At 42.9% G+C, this 14,466-nt stretch overlaps 1 protein-coding gene across 2 annotated transcripts in view; it reads right to left on the reverse strand.

Annotated features, from left to right (window-relative positions):
* Positions 1-74: 74 nt before the first annotated feature.
* The window catches only part of LOC137441182 (hyccin 2), a 74,121-nt gene continuing 59,729 nt past the window's right edge, over positions 75-14,466 (reverse strand). For both annotated transcript variants that reach the window (XM_068138255.1, XM_068138253.1), the window contains 10 exons: positions 13,110-13,294; positions 12,428-12,526; positions 9,174-9,283; positions 7,591-7,723; positions 7,101-7,197; positions 4,750-4,896; positions 4,011-4,182; positions 3,590-3,651; positions 2,515-2,633; positions 75-1,180 (listed from right to left, as the gene is read on the reverse strand). In XM_068138255.1, coding sequence (XP_067994356.1) covers positions 1,094-1,180; positions 2,515-2,633; positions 3,590-3,651; positions 4,011-4,182; positions 4,750-4,896; positions 7,101-7,197; positions 7,591-7,723; positions 9,174-9,283; positions 12,428-12,526; positions 13,110-13,294 — 1,211 coding nt within the window. In that variant the 3' untranslated portion in view covers positions 75-1,093. The remainder of the gene's footprint in view (positions 1,181-2,514; positions 2,634-3,589; positions 3,652-4,010; positions 4,183-4,749; positions 4,897-7,100; positions 7,198-7,590; positions 7,724-9,173; positions 9,284-12,427; positions 12,527-13,109; positions 13,295-14,466) is intronic.

Consider the following 14,466-nt stretch of genomic DNA (forward strand, 5'->3'; position numbering starts at 1 on the left):
AATGAGGCTTTCACACAACTGCCAGAAAGATCTCCACCATCCTATAGCATAAAAAGATTTTATGGAAGACAAGCTAATGAAAATTATTAAAGTACTTTATTTGATTGATTTGAACATTGAACTGTAACACAGGTACCAAACATTAGACATAAAGAGTCCCTGCAGTCTGGTTGGCAGACTGCACTTGCTGGAACTCCCACATACCTGAGAACAAAAGTGAAGAAAAGCTGTCAAACTTCAGCAGTCTCCCGACCTCTAAGGACTTTTAAAAAAAGGAGAGCTTATAAATGGCATTTAAGGCCTCCAGGATCGGTGGACACTCCTAATGTAAAAAATACATATATACAGTCAAGCTTGTAAAAAATAAACAAAACACTTTACAGCCTCTTCATATTCCTGGATTGCAACTTCAAAAGCAGATGGAAAAAGGATGGATTCTCTCACCCTCACAAAAAGCAACAGCTTGAATCCGCCACAATTCTGTTTATCTAAATCTTTTTATAAAGGGATTCAGGTTTGGGACAAGTCCTTCAGTTCTGTTGCCAGAAATTACCCACAGCATCCCAGACCCACCAGTATTCTCCTTATGCAGTCAGGGCAGGTCTCTTAGCATTACAAATCTTGACTTCTTCATACACTGGAAGCTAGTCTTGTCCTACTGGTAAAGGAGTATTGCAAAGCACTCAGTTGAGATAAAAGTTGCACCCCTAGGTACAAACTAAAGCTGTGACCATCTAGTGATTTGCGTTTCTCAACTGCTCCAGCCAAACCCCCCTGCCTGGTGTGGCAGAGAGCAGAAGGCACAGTCTTACCAAGCTCATTTTTCTGGCTGTAAGGCTGGCTGCATAGATATGAAGAAGGCTTCATCTGAGCTAAGAGACACACCAGACAAATCTACAGAGCAGGAGATGCCTTACTCACAGACGTCATCATTCCAAACTACCTAAAGTAGTTGAACAAGCATCATTGTTCATTACAATTACTACATTTCAATAAGTGGTCCAGCAGCCTTGGGGAGAGATATCCAAGTACAGGCCCCTCTCCATCAGCCCTTGAGAGCAATTGCTATAGATGCTTTGAGAACAGAGAGACGTTACACAGCTTCATCCTCTTTCTCTAAGAAGTCAGTCAAGGTACCGTCATCTACAGGAATTAATAAGTATTCCACACCATCAGCTCCCTGTGAACAGACAGGTACACACAGTCTGTTAGCACCAAGGCACAGTGCAGTGCAAGCCACCAGACAGCACTGATACACGCAGTCTGGGTGAATGCTGGCCAGCGGTCATAGGGATGATGTTGATAAAAACCAGGATTAAGTTTCACTAGAGCAACACTGGTAAAGGACAAACACTGAGCAAAGTCCATAGATGAGAAATCTTCTGCTAGGCCATGCTAGTCTGACACTGCAGCTCCTCAACACTCTATTTCATAGAATCACAGAATGGTTTGGGTTGGAAGGGACCTTAAAGATCATCTAGTTCCAATCCCCATGGGCAGGGACACCTTCCACTAGACTAGGTTGTTCAAAGCCTCTTCCAACTTGACCTTGAACACCTCCAGGGAGGGTGCATCCATAACCTCCCTGGGCAACCTGTTCCAGTGTCTCACCACCCTTATTGTAAAGAATTTCTAATACCCAGTCTAATTCTACCCCACTTCATCTTAAATCCCTTCCCTCTTGTCCTATCACAACCTTGTAAAAATTCCCTCCCCAGCTTTCTTGTAGGCCCCCTGCAGGTACTTGTCTCCCTGGAGTTTTCTCTTCTCCAGGCTGAACAAGCCCAACTCTCTCAGCCTGTCCCCAGAGGAGAGGTGCTCCAGCTTTCTGATCATCTTCATAGCCCTCCTATGGACCCAATCCAGCAGCCTGATGTCCTTGTGTTGGAGGCACCAGAAATGGACACAGTACTCCAAGTGAGCAGAGTAGAGGGAGAATCACCTCTCTCACCCTGCTGGTCACACTTCTTTTGATGCAGCCCAGGACATGGTTTGCCTGCTGGGCTGCAAGCACACACTGCCAGCTCATGTTGTGTTTTGTATCAACCAACACCCCCAAGTCCTTCTCCTTAAGACTGCTCTGAAGTCATTCCTCACCCATCCTATGTGTGTGCTTGGGATTGCACCAACCCAAGTGTACGACCTTGCACTTGGCCTTGGTGAGCTTCATGAGCCCTCCTCTCCAGGCTGTCCAAGTCCCTCTGGATGGCATCCCTACCCTCCAGCATGTCAACCAGACTACACATCCATATCTAGTACTGCTATAGTGCCTCATTGTTAGGACTAGCCCATATTCTTCCCTCATGCAAATACAGGTAACTACTGGAAGCAGACTGGAAAGCTCCAGAGTTCACTACTTATCAAGGTCTTCAGGAAGAGGAGACCTATAGGTTACTGAATAACCAAAGCACACTGCATTTTTACAGACCCCTGTTCTTGTGAAGAGTCCTGGTGAATGGGAGGCATGGACAGAGATGCATCAATACCCAGAATTATCTTCTTCCCCCAACTCACCCGCTTGGTCCGGATGAGCTTGTGGTCCCTGAATTCTGTCAGCTGTGCCCTGAGTGTCAGGTCACTGTTCACAAGGAAAGCCTCTCGACACTGCTGGTAGAAATCTTGGAAAGACAGCCCTGAAGATAGAAAAAAACAAGAATAAGAAATTCACAGACTCTTCCAGGTCTAACACCACAGATTACCTCCGCCTAAAAAATCTTGCTTTGACTCAGACTGCAGTGACTATAGTAGTATCATCACTTCTTTCAAGTATACAGCCAAGCTAATATTTCAGTTAATTAATGGAAATCACCTAAATTAATGTTCCTGTCACCCTGTTTGTCTAAAGCTATTTTAATAGCACTTTAAACACACTTCCCAATGTGATTAATCTCCCTTAATTTTGGACTGCTCTACCTCACTTCCAACTTTCTGTACTGTTACCGTGTTTAGACATACCCCCACCAGCACCTGTTAGAAACAGTGACAAAATACTCCACATACATCCTTGAAAGCAGGGACACATCAGAAGTCACTTAGATAGGAGCAACAAGGGAACAGAATCTCCTGTCTTTCTCTGGCCTTTTAAGTGCTAGTTATGCAAATTCATGTTCTTCTCAGTCATGCCTAAACATCAAAGTAGACAACAGTATCATAGTATCAGGCAGGGTTGGAAGGGACCACAAGGATCATCTAGTTCCAACCCCCCTGCCATGGGCAGGGACACCCTACACTAGATCAGGCTGGACAGAGCCTCATCCAGCCTGGTCTTAAACACCTCCAGGGACTGGGGCCTCAACCACCTCCCTGGACAACCCATTCCAGGGCTTCACCACTCTCATGGTGAAGAACTTCCTCCTCACATCCAGCCTGAATCTCCCCACCTGCAGCTTCATTCTGGAGAAGGTCCTTCAAAACCAGACAATCTTCTGATTCCCTGTCAGTCAGACATACCAACACTGAGTCTCACTGAGCCAACAGTTAACAGTGCTTCTGTTGCTGGTGATGTAACCTGCACACCAAAACCTAGTGCTTCTATAACTGATCTGGCAATGGCAACACCCCAAACAGATGAGAAAATGTGGGTATGTACCTGGATAAGATGGGTTGTTCTTGTTCTCCAGCTGGTACTGAGCAAGCAGTCTGAATATACCCCTAATGGGGAAAGGAGGAGAGAGGAACATCACAAGAAAAACCAAAACCAAACAAAACCACCACAAACTAAAACACAACCAAATCCCAAGCCCCAAAAGCCCCAAACCCTCATTATTAGGATATATTAACTGATTTTTCCCTCATGACCAAAACTTTACCTGTCAATTGTAAACTCTGTCACTGAACAAGGCTTGGTACCCAAACACTGTTCATTTAAAGTAACCCATCAACTGGAACCCAGGTCCTACCATCTTCACCTTGAACACATGTCAGAAAAGAGGGATTGCCTGCTGCTAGGTGTAGACCAGTAAGAAGTGGACCCTCAGCAAGTGCTACTATGAAGTAAAATGGTGTCTTACCTGGCATTGAGAGTGAGACTGCGCAGGACATGCGTTAGAGAGCTCAAAGCCAAAGATCCAGATTGTTGTACTAAAAAGGAGTTCTCATAAGATGTTTCTTCCACATAAGGACTAAATGTGGTTATTTCATACCAAAGCCAGTTGTAGAGGCTTAGTTTTGCCTGATCCCACACTAGACAAAGAAAAGAAAGAGCAGACAGAACTGGGAGATTTAGCTTTTCTAAGGTGTTCAGTAAGCAGTATTGCAGTGTACTTAGTTGTACTGCAGGGTCTGAGTAAACTATGGTTATGAAATTCACAGCGCATGCACACCGATTATCTGCAACAAAACATTTGCACACATTACTTTTTCATACCAGCTTCACAGATGCAGTGTAAATCCTTCCATAGTCAGCAGTATGCAAAGAATTTCTGACTGATAAAATTGTTTCGATGCAGTGATAGACATAACACCCAACCTCCATTTGTTAAGTCCCTAAATCAAAGGATGCCAGAAGTTTGGAGTCTTGCATATTTGTATATTTGATCAGTGGCTGGCAGTTCTCAATATATTTATACAGTTTGGTGCAACACAGCCACAGTCAAAATTTGGGCTTCTAGCTGCTACCACCATACATGTATCACCAGATCTATTTCTGCACATCAACAGTAATACATAAGCTTATGAAACATGCTCTGCAGCCTCAAAGTAGAATGCAGATTCTTCTCTCTTTGCTATATCAGGCCCAAGGGGACTCACTGAGGGGAGCATTGATGTGATCAATAGAGGCAATGAAGTAAATGCTAGGCAGAGAGGATAACTGTGCAAGGATCTGTTGACATTTTTCTCCTCTCAACATCTGGCCATCCAGGTTATGAATGAGGATATAGAGTTCTAAAGATGAATCTGCAAGACCAGGAAAAAAGAAAAAAGAAGCAGAGAACCAGTCAAAAAAAATGCACATGAAGTGGTTTCCCATTCCCAGTGCAGCCTAGGACAAGTCTATTCCATCAGGCTCCATATTCATCACTCCAACGTGAAATAATTTTCTTGTAAAGCTTATTTTGATCTCTGTCCCATACTTGGTATTTCTGAGCACCTAAAAGGCCTTTTCCCAATTTATCAGTTCTCATCACAGCTACAGTTCTTTATGCAGTTTAAGCTTTTCTCTTAAAATCCACTTTCCACTTGCTTCTGGCTTTACCAGGAATTTCCCTTTTAGCTATGACCTTTAGTCCTGAGATTCAAGCTCATTCAAATGTATTTTTGGATGGAAGTCTAAGCACAGTTTGTTCACCTGCTTTTGAGTTACATGACTAAGATCCTTAAGCTTCCCCTTACACAATGAAAATGCATTTTCTATTAAGGGTTGGATCTAAAGCATTCTAACTTCATTGGAAGTCATTTTCACTGAGTCCTCAAAGGAAGTTAAAGACTTAGCTTTGATAATCACTGAATGGCTTAGGTTGGAAGGGACCTTAGAGATCATCTACTCCAACCTCCCTGCCATGGGCAGGGATGCCTCTCCACTAGACTCAGCTGCTCGAGGCCTCATCCAACCTGGCCTTGAACACCCCCAGGGAGGAGGCTGTTAAAATTTCCAGCTAGCTTGTTGCTGCTGTACTTTTCCCTCTTAACAGCTATGTCATGAGTCCTGAAACAATCCTGGAGCAGTAACAAGTTTTTGTGCAAATGAACACATATTTGTCTGCCAAGGGAAACCAGAGCTTCCTCAGACTCCCAGTCAGATTGGTTACAGTGTACTACAAAGGACTGATTTATGTTGATTCAAGTGCATACCACTGTTAATTGATCTTTTTCACTTAATCCCACCAGAAACACTCACAAGTTAATGATGGGAAATAGAGTGTAAGCACTTAACAACACCAGGGCCATGCACAATTAAGATTCTATGGCAATTTCTGTATGCATACACAAGCAGTAAATCTGACACTCAGAAAGAATTCAGCAAGCATTCCATATGACAACATCTGTTTGGTTTTGCTTTTGAACCCAATTCTAACCTGCCTGTTTGAGGCTGTTGTCCTTTATTTCATCTTAATATCAGTAGTTGCATACATTAAATTTAAATGACCACGCCCCTAAACCATACACATTTAAAACCTTAATCCAGTCTATACTGAAATTCATGGAAAGACCATCAGGCCTTGATTTTCCAGAGAAGCTCAAAGGCCTTGATATCTGTCAGCAACTACCATTCCAAATTGTTTGTGAGATCTTTGTTCTGTGGATTTCAGTGAAGTTTATATCAGGTCCTCAAGCAGCCACTGAGAACCACCTTTCCTGACTTCCACCACCAGGAAACGTGTGGCTACAGAAACACTGCAAATAAAGCACAAAAGGCACTGTGCTAAGTGCAAGACAGATGAGCAGTTCAGTTTGCTAAAGGACTGGGAAGTCTCTGTCCTAGAGCACTCACATCTTCCTCCTTATAGAATCATGGAATGGTTTGGGTTAGAAGGGACATTTAAAGGTCATCTAGTCTAATTTCCCTGCAATGAGCAGAGACATCTTTAACTATGCCAGGTTGCTCAGAGCCCCATCCAACCTGATCTTGTATTTTTCCAAGGATGGGGCATCTACCACTTCTCTGGGCAACCTGTGCCAGTATTTCACCACCCTCATTACAAAAAAACCTTCCTTCTATCTAGTCTCAATCTCCCCTCCCTTAGTTTAAAATGGTTACTCCATGTCCTGCTGCAACAGGCCCTGCTAAGAAGACCGCCCCGTCTTCCTTATAGGCCCCCTGTAAGTATTGAAGGGCCACAATAAGGTCTTCTCAGACTTGCCTCTTCTTCAGGCTGAACCCCAATTTTCTTAGGGGTTCTTCATAGGAGATATGTTCCAGCCTCTTCTTGCCTTTCTAGAAAACTCAGGAATACAGACCAAAGTAACAGGTTGGTATCATTTGCACATATATCCCTGGTACGTGTATGTTTTCCTATATGTGGCATAAACTATAACTATACTAGCTACAATAACTAAGAAACTGTAACTGCAGATACGAAAACTATGAGAAAGAAACTGTCCAGGCTCTCCTAACAGAAAGCGAACTCTAACATTTTTATGTATAAAGTTAGTCATTTTACCTTCTTTAAATCTTTTAGTGATGAATTCAAGTTGGTCAGGTGGGCTGCGGAAGGTTCCTACATGGTCCAGTACCTCCTCTGTAATGGAGTTGAGAATCTGAAAAAGAAAATAGCAGTTCCTTCTGAAGGGCTCTGGCACTGTGCAAAAAATATGAAGCAAAGCCTTTGACTGTCACAAGGGAGGCAATCTGATTTTTTACCATCAAACTCCTAAAACAGTCAAAATAACCCAAAAATTTCTACTCCCTTTCAAAACAGTGACATGAAATAAGGCTACAGACTGATGGGTATCTATTAACGATAGGAATTACTGCAACTCTCTGGAAAAGGCATGTGCTAATTTCTTTAAACTCTTAAATGAGATGTAGGAGCTGCTCTTCATTCATGAGTCTGCTGCTACAGGATGCAACAGATGTCCTTAACACTTTACTTTAGAGGTATCTGTAACACAGGATGATTAGATAAGCCCACAAGATTTTCCCACACTTACAGATCTTATAGTGATGCTGGGGAAGTATCCATTAACCACAAGGTGTACAGAATCCTTGAGCACAGAGGTACGAAACTTCTCTAACAGATCACGCTTTGAGCCCAGTCCATAAAGCACAATATTGAAACCCAAGCTGCAGAAAAGTGAGCAAATACACTGAATCAAAAAAGCACAAGTCCCTTTTTAGGTCCATACATTCATAAAGCAAAATGATCCACTGCAATCTTACCTCTAAAAATTTCGTACTTCATGAACTCCAGGCTTACCTTCAGCTCACAGCTGGCAAAGGATGTTAGCTGTAAGAAATCTAAAATGTGGCATACCTAGGAGAAGAGGCATTTTAGCAGCCTGGAGGCCCACAAATTTAGCAAAAGATCTATAGAAGAAAGTGGTATTGTCCAAGAATGAGACTAGATCTGCAACATAATATAATAAAGAGTAACCAGCATTCACATTCACCCTGTCACCAGTGATTACATTAAATGTTTACCATGGGTCACAACATTTACAAGAGGTAAAAAAAAAGCCTTAGTGATTTTCTACTCTGACCCACGGGCATAATTGCAAAGCAAATTTACACTATTCTCATACCGCTTTCTTATCCCAACTGTTCAGAGAAAGAGGTAGGAAAGCATAGAGAACATGGTAGGGAATCACATAGCTTTATTAATTTTTGAGAAGGAAAATCACAATCTTGACCAGAAGGAAGAGTATCAGATCACTCAAACAACAATGAGCAAAGGTAAGGTCTTCAGCAATTGTTATTGACTTCACTTTCATCTACAGACTTGTTGCTGATACCCTGCCACTGAGTCAAAGAGAACACCTCCTTCTTGCAGCTCTCCAAATTTCAAAGCTAATGTCCTTTTCATATGCGCTGTCACTTCCCATGGACCACAAATTTCTGTATACTCTACTCCCCTGCAATGTTTCCATGAGGCTTTCTCCTGACAAATACCTGCTCCTGCCTCAGTACTTAACCTCAGAGCTGGTGACCTGCCTTCCCTAAGGTGTTTCAAAATGTCACAGCTCTCAGCTCCCCATTTGCTTTCCTGGATGTTTACTCTTTTCTCCTTCCTATGAAATCAAATGCAAGCCCAGAAAAAATTTCCTAACAGCATTAAGGTTCCTTCATGCCTAGATTATTAGGTACAACAGGCAAAGTTAAGTGCTACATCACTGATGAGAGCCACATCCTAAAGATAGCAGTGGTGGACTAATCACTACTAAATATGCTGCTGTTCACAAAGCACACTTTCCTCATCAGTCACATTCCTCATTTTCTCATTACTTACGTTCCCTGTTTGTGAATGCCCTCTAGCTTGGTTTACAGAGGCACAGACAAACTAGCCAGGCAGAATGCAACCTCACTTCAGTTCAAGCTTTCAGGTCAAGAATTCAGTCAGATACAAGTTGCTGTACAGGAAACATTGTACTAAATTATTGTCACCTAATTTTAAATTACTAATCAGAGCAGAAAAGTCACTCTTTAATTTATCCACAGAATATGGTTGACATGAGGGCAAGTTTACTGGCAGTGCCTGATTATTAGGCTTATTCAGTGCCTGTCATTGGATACTTACTGTAATTGCAGCATCCACTTGGAAAACAGATTTTCATGTTGCTGGCTTAGCATTTTGATTTCAGCTTCATAGGCAAGGGGAGCTTTTCTCAAAAGATCATGCAGTGTTTGCTGTGTGAGGAAGAGAAGATGACAGTCATTCAAAGCTGAGAATAAACAAGACATATATCTGGAATCCTTACAAATACCCTTCTAAGTAGGCTCTCTTGTTAGGGACCAGAATAGTTTTCACTGACAGGGCACTCAGCTGTGGTTTGTTTTTTTTTAACCCTGACGACTCCTCTAAGCACAATTTTGCTACTGGAGAAAAAAGGCAGAGATTCAGCAACCATATAATGGGAAATGGCAGCTAAACTAGAACCAGAACCAGTATCATACTGTCTTTTATCTCCTCCTGCTGCATATGGGAAAAACACAACTGAACTAATGGACACGCTCAGAGCTTACACAGCACCACACACTGCACCAGGAAGACACCAACACCACAACCATCCCCACAGGAACAAGGGCTCTAACTGACATGTTTGTCACTACAAGAGAATACTCACACATCACCTTAAAAAGGAAACACAGCAGAAAGGGAATAATTTACATCTGACAGCTAAACATATAAAAAGGTATTTCAGAAGCATCAAGAATCAACGGATTAATTTAGCTTTAAAGATATGCTGGGATGACAGCACAGTAGCATCACAACTGGCATCAAACCTACTCCCTTTTCAATTTTAACAGCTTTGATTTCCACTCCCTTGCATTAAGACAGTTTACTCTGGAAAGAGCACAAAGACAGCTGCAGTGTTATCAGACAAACATAAAGCATTGCGAGACAGAACTGCCAAGCCTTCAATTTCATTGTAGCCAGCAGTAGATTTACTACTGAGAACCTTCATTTCCTTCCAGAGCTGTTACCACAGTATTACCAAGGTTGGAAGAGACCTCAAAGATCATTGAGTCCAACCTGTCACCACAGACCTCATGACCATGGCACCAAATGCCACATCCAATCCCTTCTTGAACACCTCCAGGGATGGTGATTCCACCACCTCCCTGGGCAGCACATTCCAATGACGAACGACTCTTTCCATGAAGAACTTTCTCCTCACTTCGAGCCTAAACTTCCCCTGGCGCAGCTTGAGACTGTGTCCCCTTGTTCTGGTGCTGGTTGCTAGAGAGAAGAGACTAACCCCTTCCTGGCTACAACCACCTTTCAGGTAGTTGTAGAGAGCAATGAGGTCACCCCTGAGCCTCCTCTTCTCCAGGCCAAACAATCCCAGCTCCCTCAGCTTCTCCTCATAGGGCTTGTGCTCAGAACTTGTTTAAAATCCTGATGTTTCTCTGGGTAGCAATTCCAGACAACAGCAGGTATCAGGCAATCTGCATAGTGAAGGGTTAAATCTTGGAAAGCCGAGCTCCAAGCACTGCTGGACTGATAAGAAGGAGACAGTGTTGGCCTTGATGGTTTGTGAACTATGGGAACTCAGTGCAGCAGTGCTGTTGGAGGAGGGCAGATATTTGATTATGTGTGGTTGTTATGACCTGAGAGTGTAAGACATCAGGCATATAGAAGATTGATGTAACAGAGTCCCTGGTTCCTGTTGTAAACTGCTTCTGCGTTGTATTAGTTTTATGAAGAAGAATTCTGCATAATACAGTGGACACCTGGCCTGCATCAGGCTGCGTCCCGTCTCTTAATCGCCGCAGCAGAGATGCCATTTTTTAAAATACAGATGGGTGTAAAAAGTAGTCAGGACAATAGACAGGAGACCTCCACATATTTTACATATTTCCCTGGCACCTGTCCTTTTGTACCTATCTGAGACTGCTTGCTTTGAACTGTCATATGGAAAAAAAGCCCTGGCACACAGGAAAAAAACAATTAAAGCAGTTCAGTCACCAACATTAGACCATTCCTGTATCTTAGGAACTGAAAGGGGACAAAGTACATTTCACAAACTAAGTGACAAAATTTAGTCCCAGTCCTGCATGTGGCTTGACTCAGTAATGCTCAGATGAAAAGGGTTCTCCATTTCCTTTACACACAACTAGTCAAGACAGCTTGAAATTCCCCATAGCATTTTATTGACAAAAATGTTATTTTGGCAACAGTTTTTGAAGTAGGTGTCTACAGCTCTCCTTCTTCCTCCTCTCCTCCCTCAAAGCAAACTGGTGTAAGCAGCATTATCTGTCTCATCATTGTCATCAGGAATCAAGACCTGGTATACTAAAAAGACTTTGACTAATATTCAGGCTAACATCTTATCATGACTTTGCAGTGGCCTGCTGCACAATGGTTTACTGAGCCTGTGCGGTCACCATGGACATGCAGGAGCAGGTCCTATGGAAAGAGGGTACCTAGCACCAGCCATCTGTACCTGTCAAGTATGGTGGATGGCCCCACTGTCCCTGATTATTCCTTCAGAACAAAGAACCACAACTGCTGCCAAAAAGGAACCATGAACCTTTAGTGAACTTCGCTCATTATAATGTCCTTGGAACACAAAAACACAGCTCGTGGCCTAAAGCTACAAGCCTCTAAGGCAGACCTTGCCTCGGACATGCCTCCTTAGGCCCAGACCACACCTCGGTTACTCCTCCTAGAGCATGAGTGAAAGCCTTACTCGTGCATGGCATGAGGGAGAGGGGCAGAATTTGGACACTACCAGGCGTGAAATTGATTATAAAAGATGTCTCCCTAGCAAAAAGACTTGGAGAGCTTTCCCCACCAGGATCAAGAAAGGATCAGAAGGACCAGCAGGACTGGACCCATGACTTTGGACCCTCACATTGATGGTAGTTATAAACCTCTTTCTCTTTTCACTTTATTTTACCTTTCCCCTTTCTCCTCTCACTTTCCCCTACCTATTGTGTGCCATCTTATGGGCAAACAATAAAGTTTTGCTGTTGACTGAAGTGAGTCACCTGAGTTTTTGCACTTTTGAGATCACAGTAACGAACTATCATGAGTCCTCTGCATGGACTGTGACATCTGTTAACTGCAGCTTTTAACTATCACTCGCTGGATAGAGCCTGCTCCCCGCATTTCACCTACTGTCCCAGGCTCAAACTGGGTACTGTCCCTGTTCCAGGCAGCAGCAGGGAACATAATGCTTATAACACTACCAAAATGAGTTTTACCACTGAGAATGTAATCAGCAGAAATAAAGTAAAAACAGCAACGTTAGGGAATTTTGATGAGGGAAATGTTCAAAGAAATGAAAACTCTCTGGGAGTTGTGTGGCTCACTAGGAAGTGTACCTGATCCAGTCTCTTTTTCCGCAACTTCTGCAGCGTTCGATCCGAAGTAAGCACTTTAGAACTACTGTGAGCTTCAAAGTATTCCTCCACCAGGTTGCTCTAAAAACAGACAGAAAGATAACCATACTTCTGCTGTCAATTTACCCCTCTCCCATGCACCACATGTCTGAGGATGGCCAATATGAGACATTGAGTGAAGCTGAATAGAAAACTAGAAGATATTTGTAAAAATGGTTTCTACAGCAGCATTTTGCCAAACAAGACAGAGACAAAAAAGAGATTCTGAGATAGCAGAACAGAGTAATCTAAAGGAGTGCGGGGATCCCTTGTGCTGGAAGGAAATCAGACAACAAAGGTGAAATCCAAGCTAGAAAGCAATGCATGCTTCTTTTGGTGCTATAGGAGTCAGTTTCTTCATCCTGTACAACATGTCCCACTTCTGAACATTTTAGAACTTCTCCCTCTGGAGCTTCTGGGGATACAGACTGGACTAGTCCATACACTCCCATGATGCCTGTCTAAGAGCCCTTGCTCAGAAGAACAGCAAAACCCACCCTGCCTTTTTGATTTGAAATTAAACTACCAGTTCTTCCCCACAGTTAGGTGTGGTCACTGACAACTTATTGCCACTACACATCCCTTCACACTTGCAGGCTCAGAAGTATACGTTCTTCTCACTCACCATCTTGTCCTCCTTAATTTTTTTGGCTAGAATGTTTCTGGGAGGAGGTACAGATGCAGTTTTAGTTTTTGCTGGGGTCTTTTGACTTGATAAAAGAGTGCTGGATTCTTTCTGGTCTTCCTCATCCTCCTCCTCTGAGCAGGAAGCAGAGTATTCACTCTCACTTTCTAAATAGGGATCTGCAACTAGAGCATAATTTTAAGGTTAAAATCAAGCAACACCTTCTTACACAGAACACATTTTGCACCATCTTGTTCTCTCACATACACTCTCTAGATGTTTTCCAAACATATGGTTCCTAAATATATTTCACAGAAAAGTAAAATCAGTGTTTAAGAGGACTGCAAGCACACATAGCCTTTTGCATGTCTTTACCAGTCCTAGGCTCACAAATTATTTACTAAAGCTTGCTCCTTCATACCAACTAAGAAACATAATCATACCATAAAAAGTGACTAAAAATGGACAATGGCATTCCCCCTCTCTCTTAGCATGTCTACATCAGTTTTCCCAAATGCCAGTCATGCCAGGTGAGTATCTTCTGGGTCACACTCTGCAAAAAACATTTTGTAAAAGACCTGTCAGCAGTGCTGATTAATAGAGCACAGATGGATTCTGTCTCAGTCTTGGTCTCTCAACACAAAAGAAGAAACAGAGTATTAAATGGTGCACACTAAACCCTCCTCTGCATTCATTCTGAGGACATACAGCCAACCAGTTATTGGAAACACTTTACCATGAATGTCTCAGCCACCATCAAAAAATTTCTGACTTGGCTCAGGTAACACTCCCAGACTTGTGTCAACATAGTTACTGAGAGTTTTGTCTCTTTTGATCATGTTACCAAAGTTCCAACAACTTTATGCTTCTAACCCTTCCACCCCTTCAGAATTGTAGAGAAAAGGCCTACATAGACTTCCTTAAGGATATTTCTACACTGCAGAATCAACCGGATTGCTTCAGTCAGAGCGCTACTACAGAGAGAAGTCCACCAAGATAAATGCTGTCCTTGGAACACAAGATCCCAGGATAGCAGGGGTCGGAAGGGACTTCTGGTGACCATTTAGTCCAACCCCACTGTGGAAGCAGGTTCTCCTACATCAGGTTGCACAGGAATATATCCAAGCAGCTTTTGAAAGTCTCCAGATAAGAAGACTCCCCAACCTCTATGGGCAGCCTGTTCCAGTGCTCTGTGCCTCTCAAAGTAAAGACATTTTTCCTTACGCTTAAGTGAAACTTCCTGTGTTCTAGTTTGTGCCCATTACCCCTTGTTCCATCACTGGGCAGCGCTAAAAAGAGTCTGGACCCATTCTCTTGACACCTGACCTTTAGGTATTTCTAAGCATTAATAAGATCC

This window comes from Melanerpes formicivorus, unplaced genomic scaffold (genome assembly GCF_026170545.1).
Source record: "Melanerpes formicivorus ecotype bairdi unplaced genomic scaffold, bMelFor1.0.p_v2 SCAF_5, whole genome shotgun sequence".
In the NCBI taxonomy this organism is placed as follows: domain Eukaryota; kingdom Metazoa; phylum Chordata; class Aves; order Piciformes; family Picidae; genus Melanerpes; species Melanerpes formicivorus.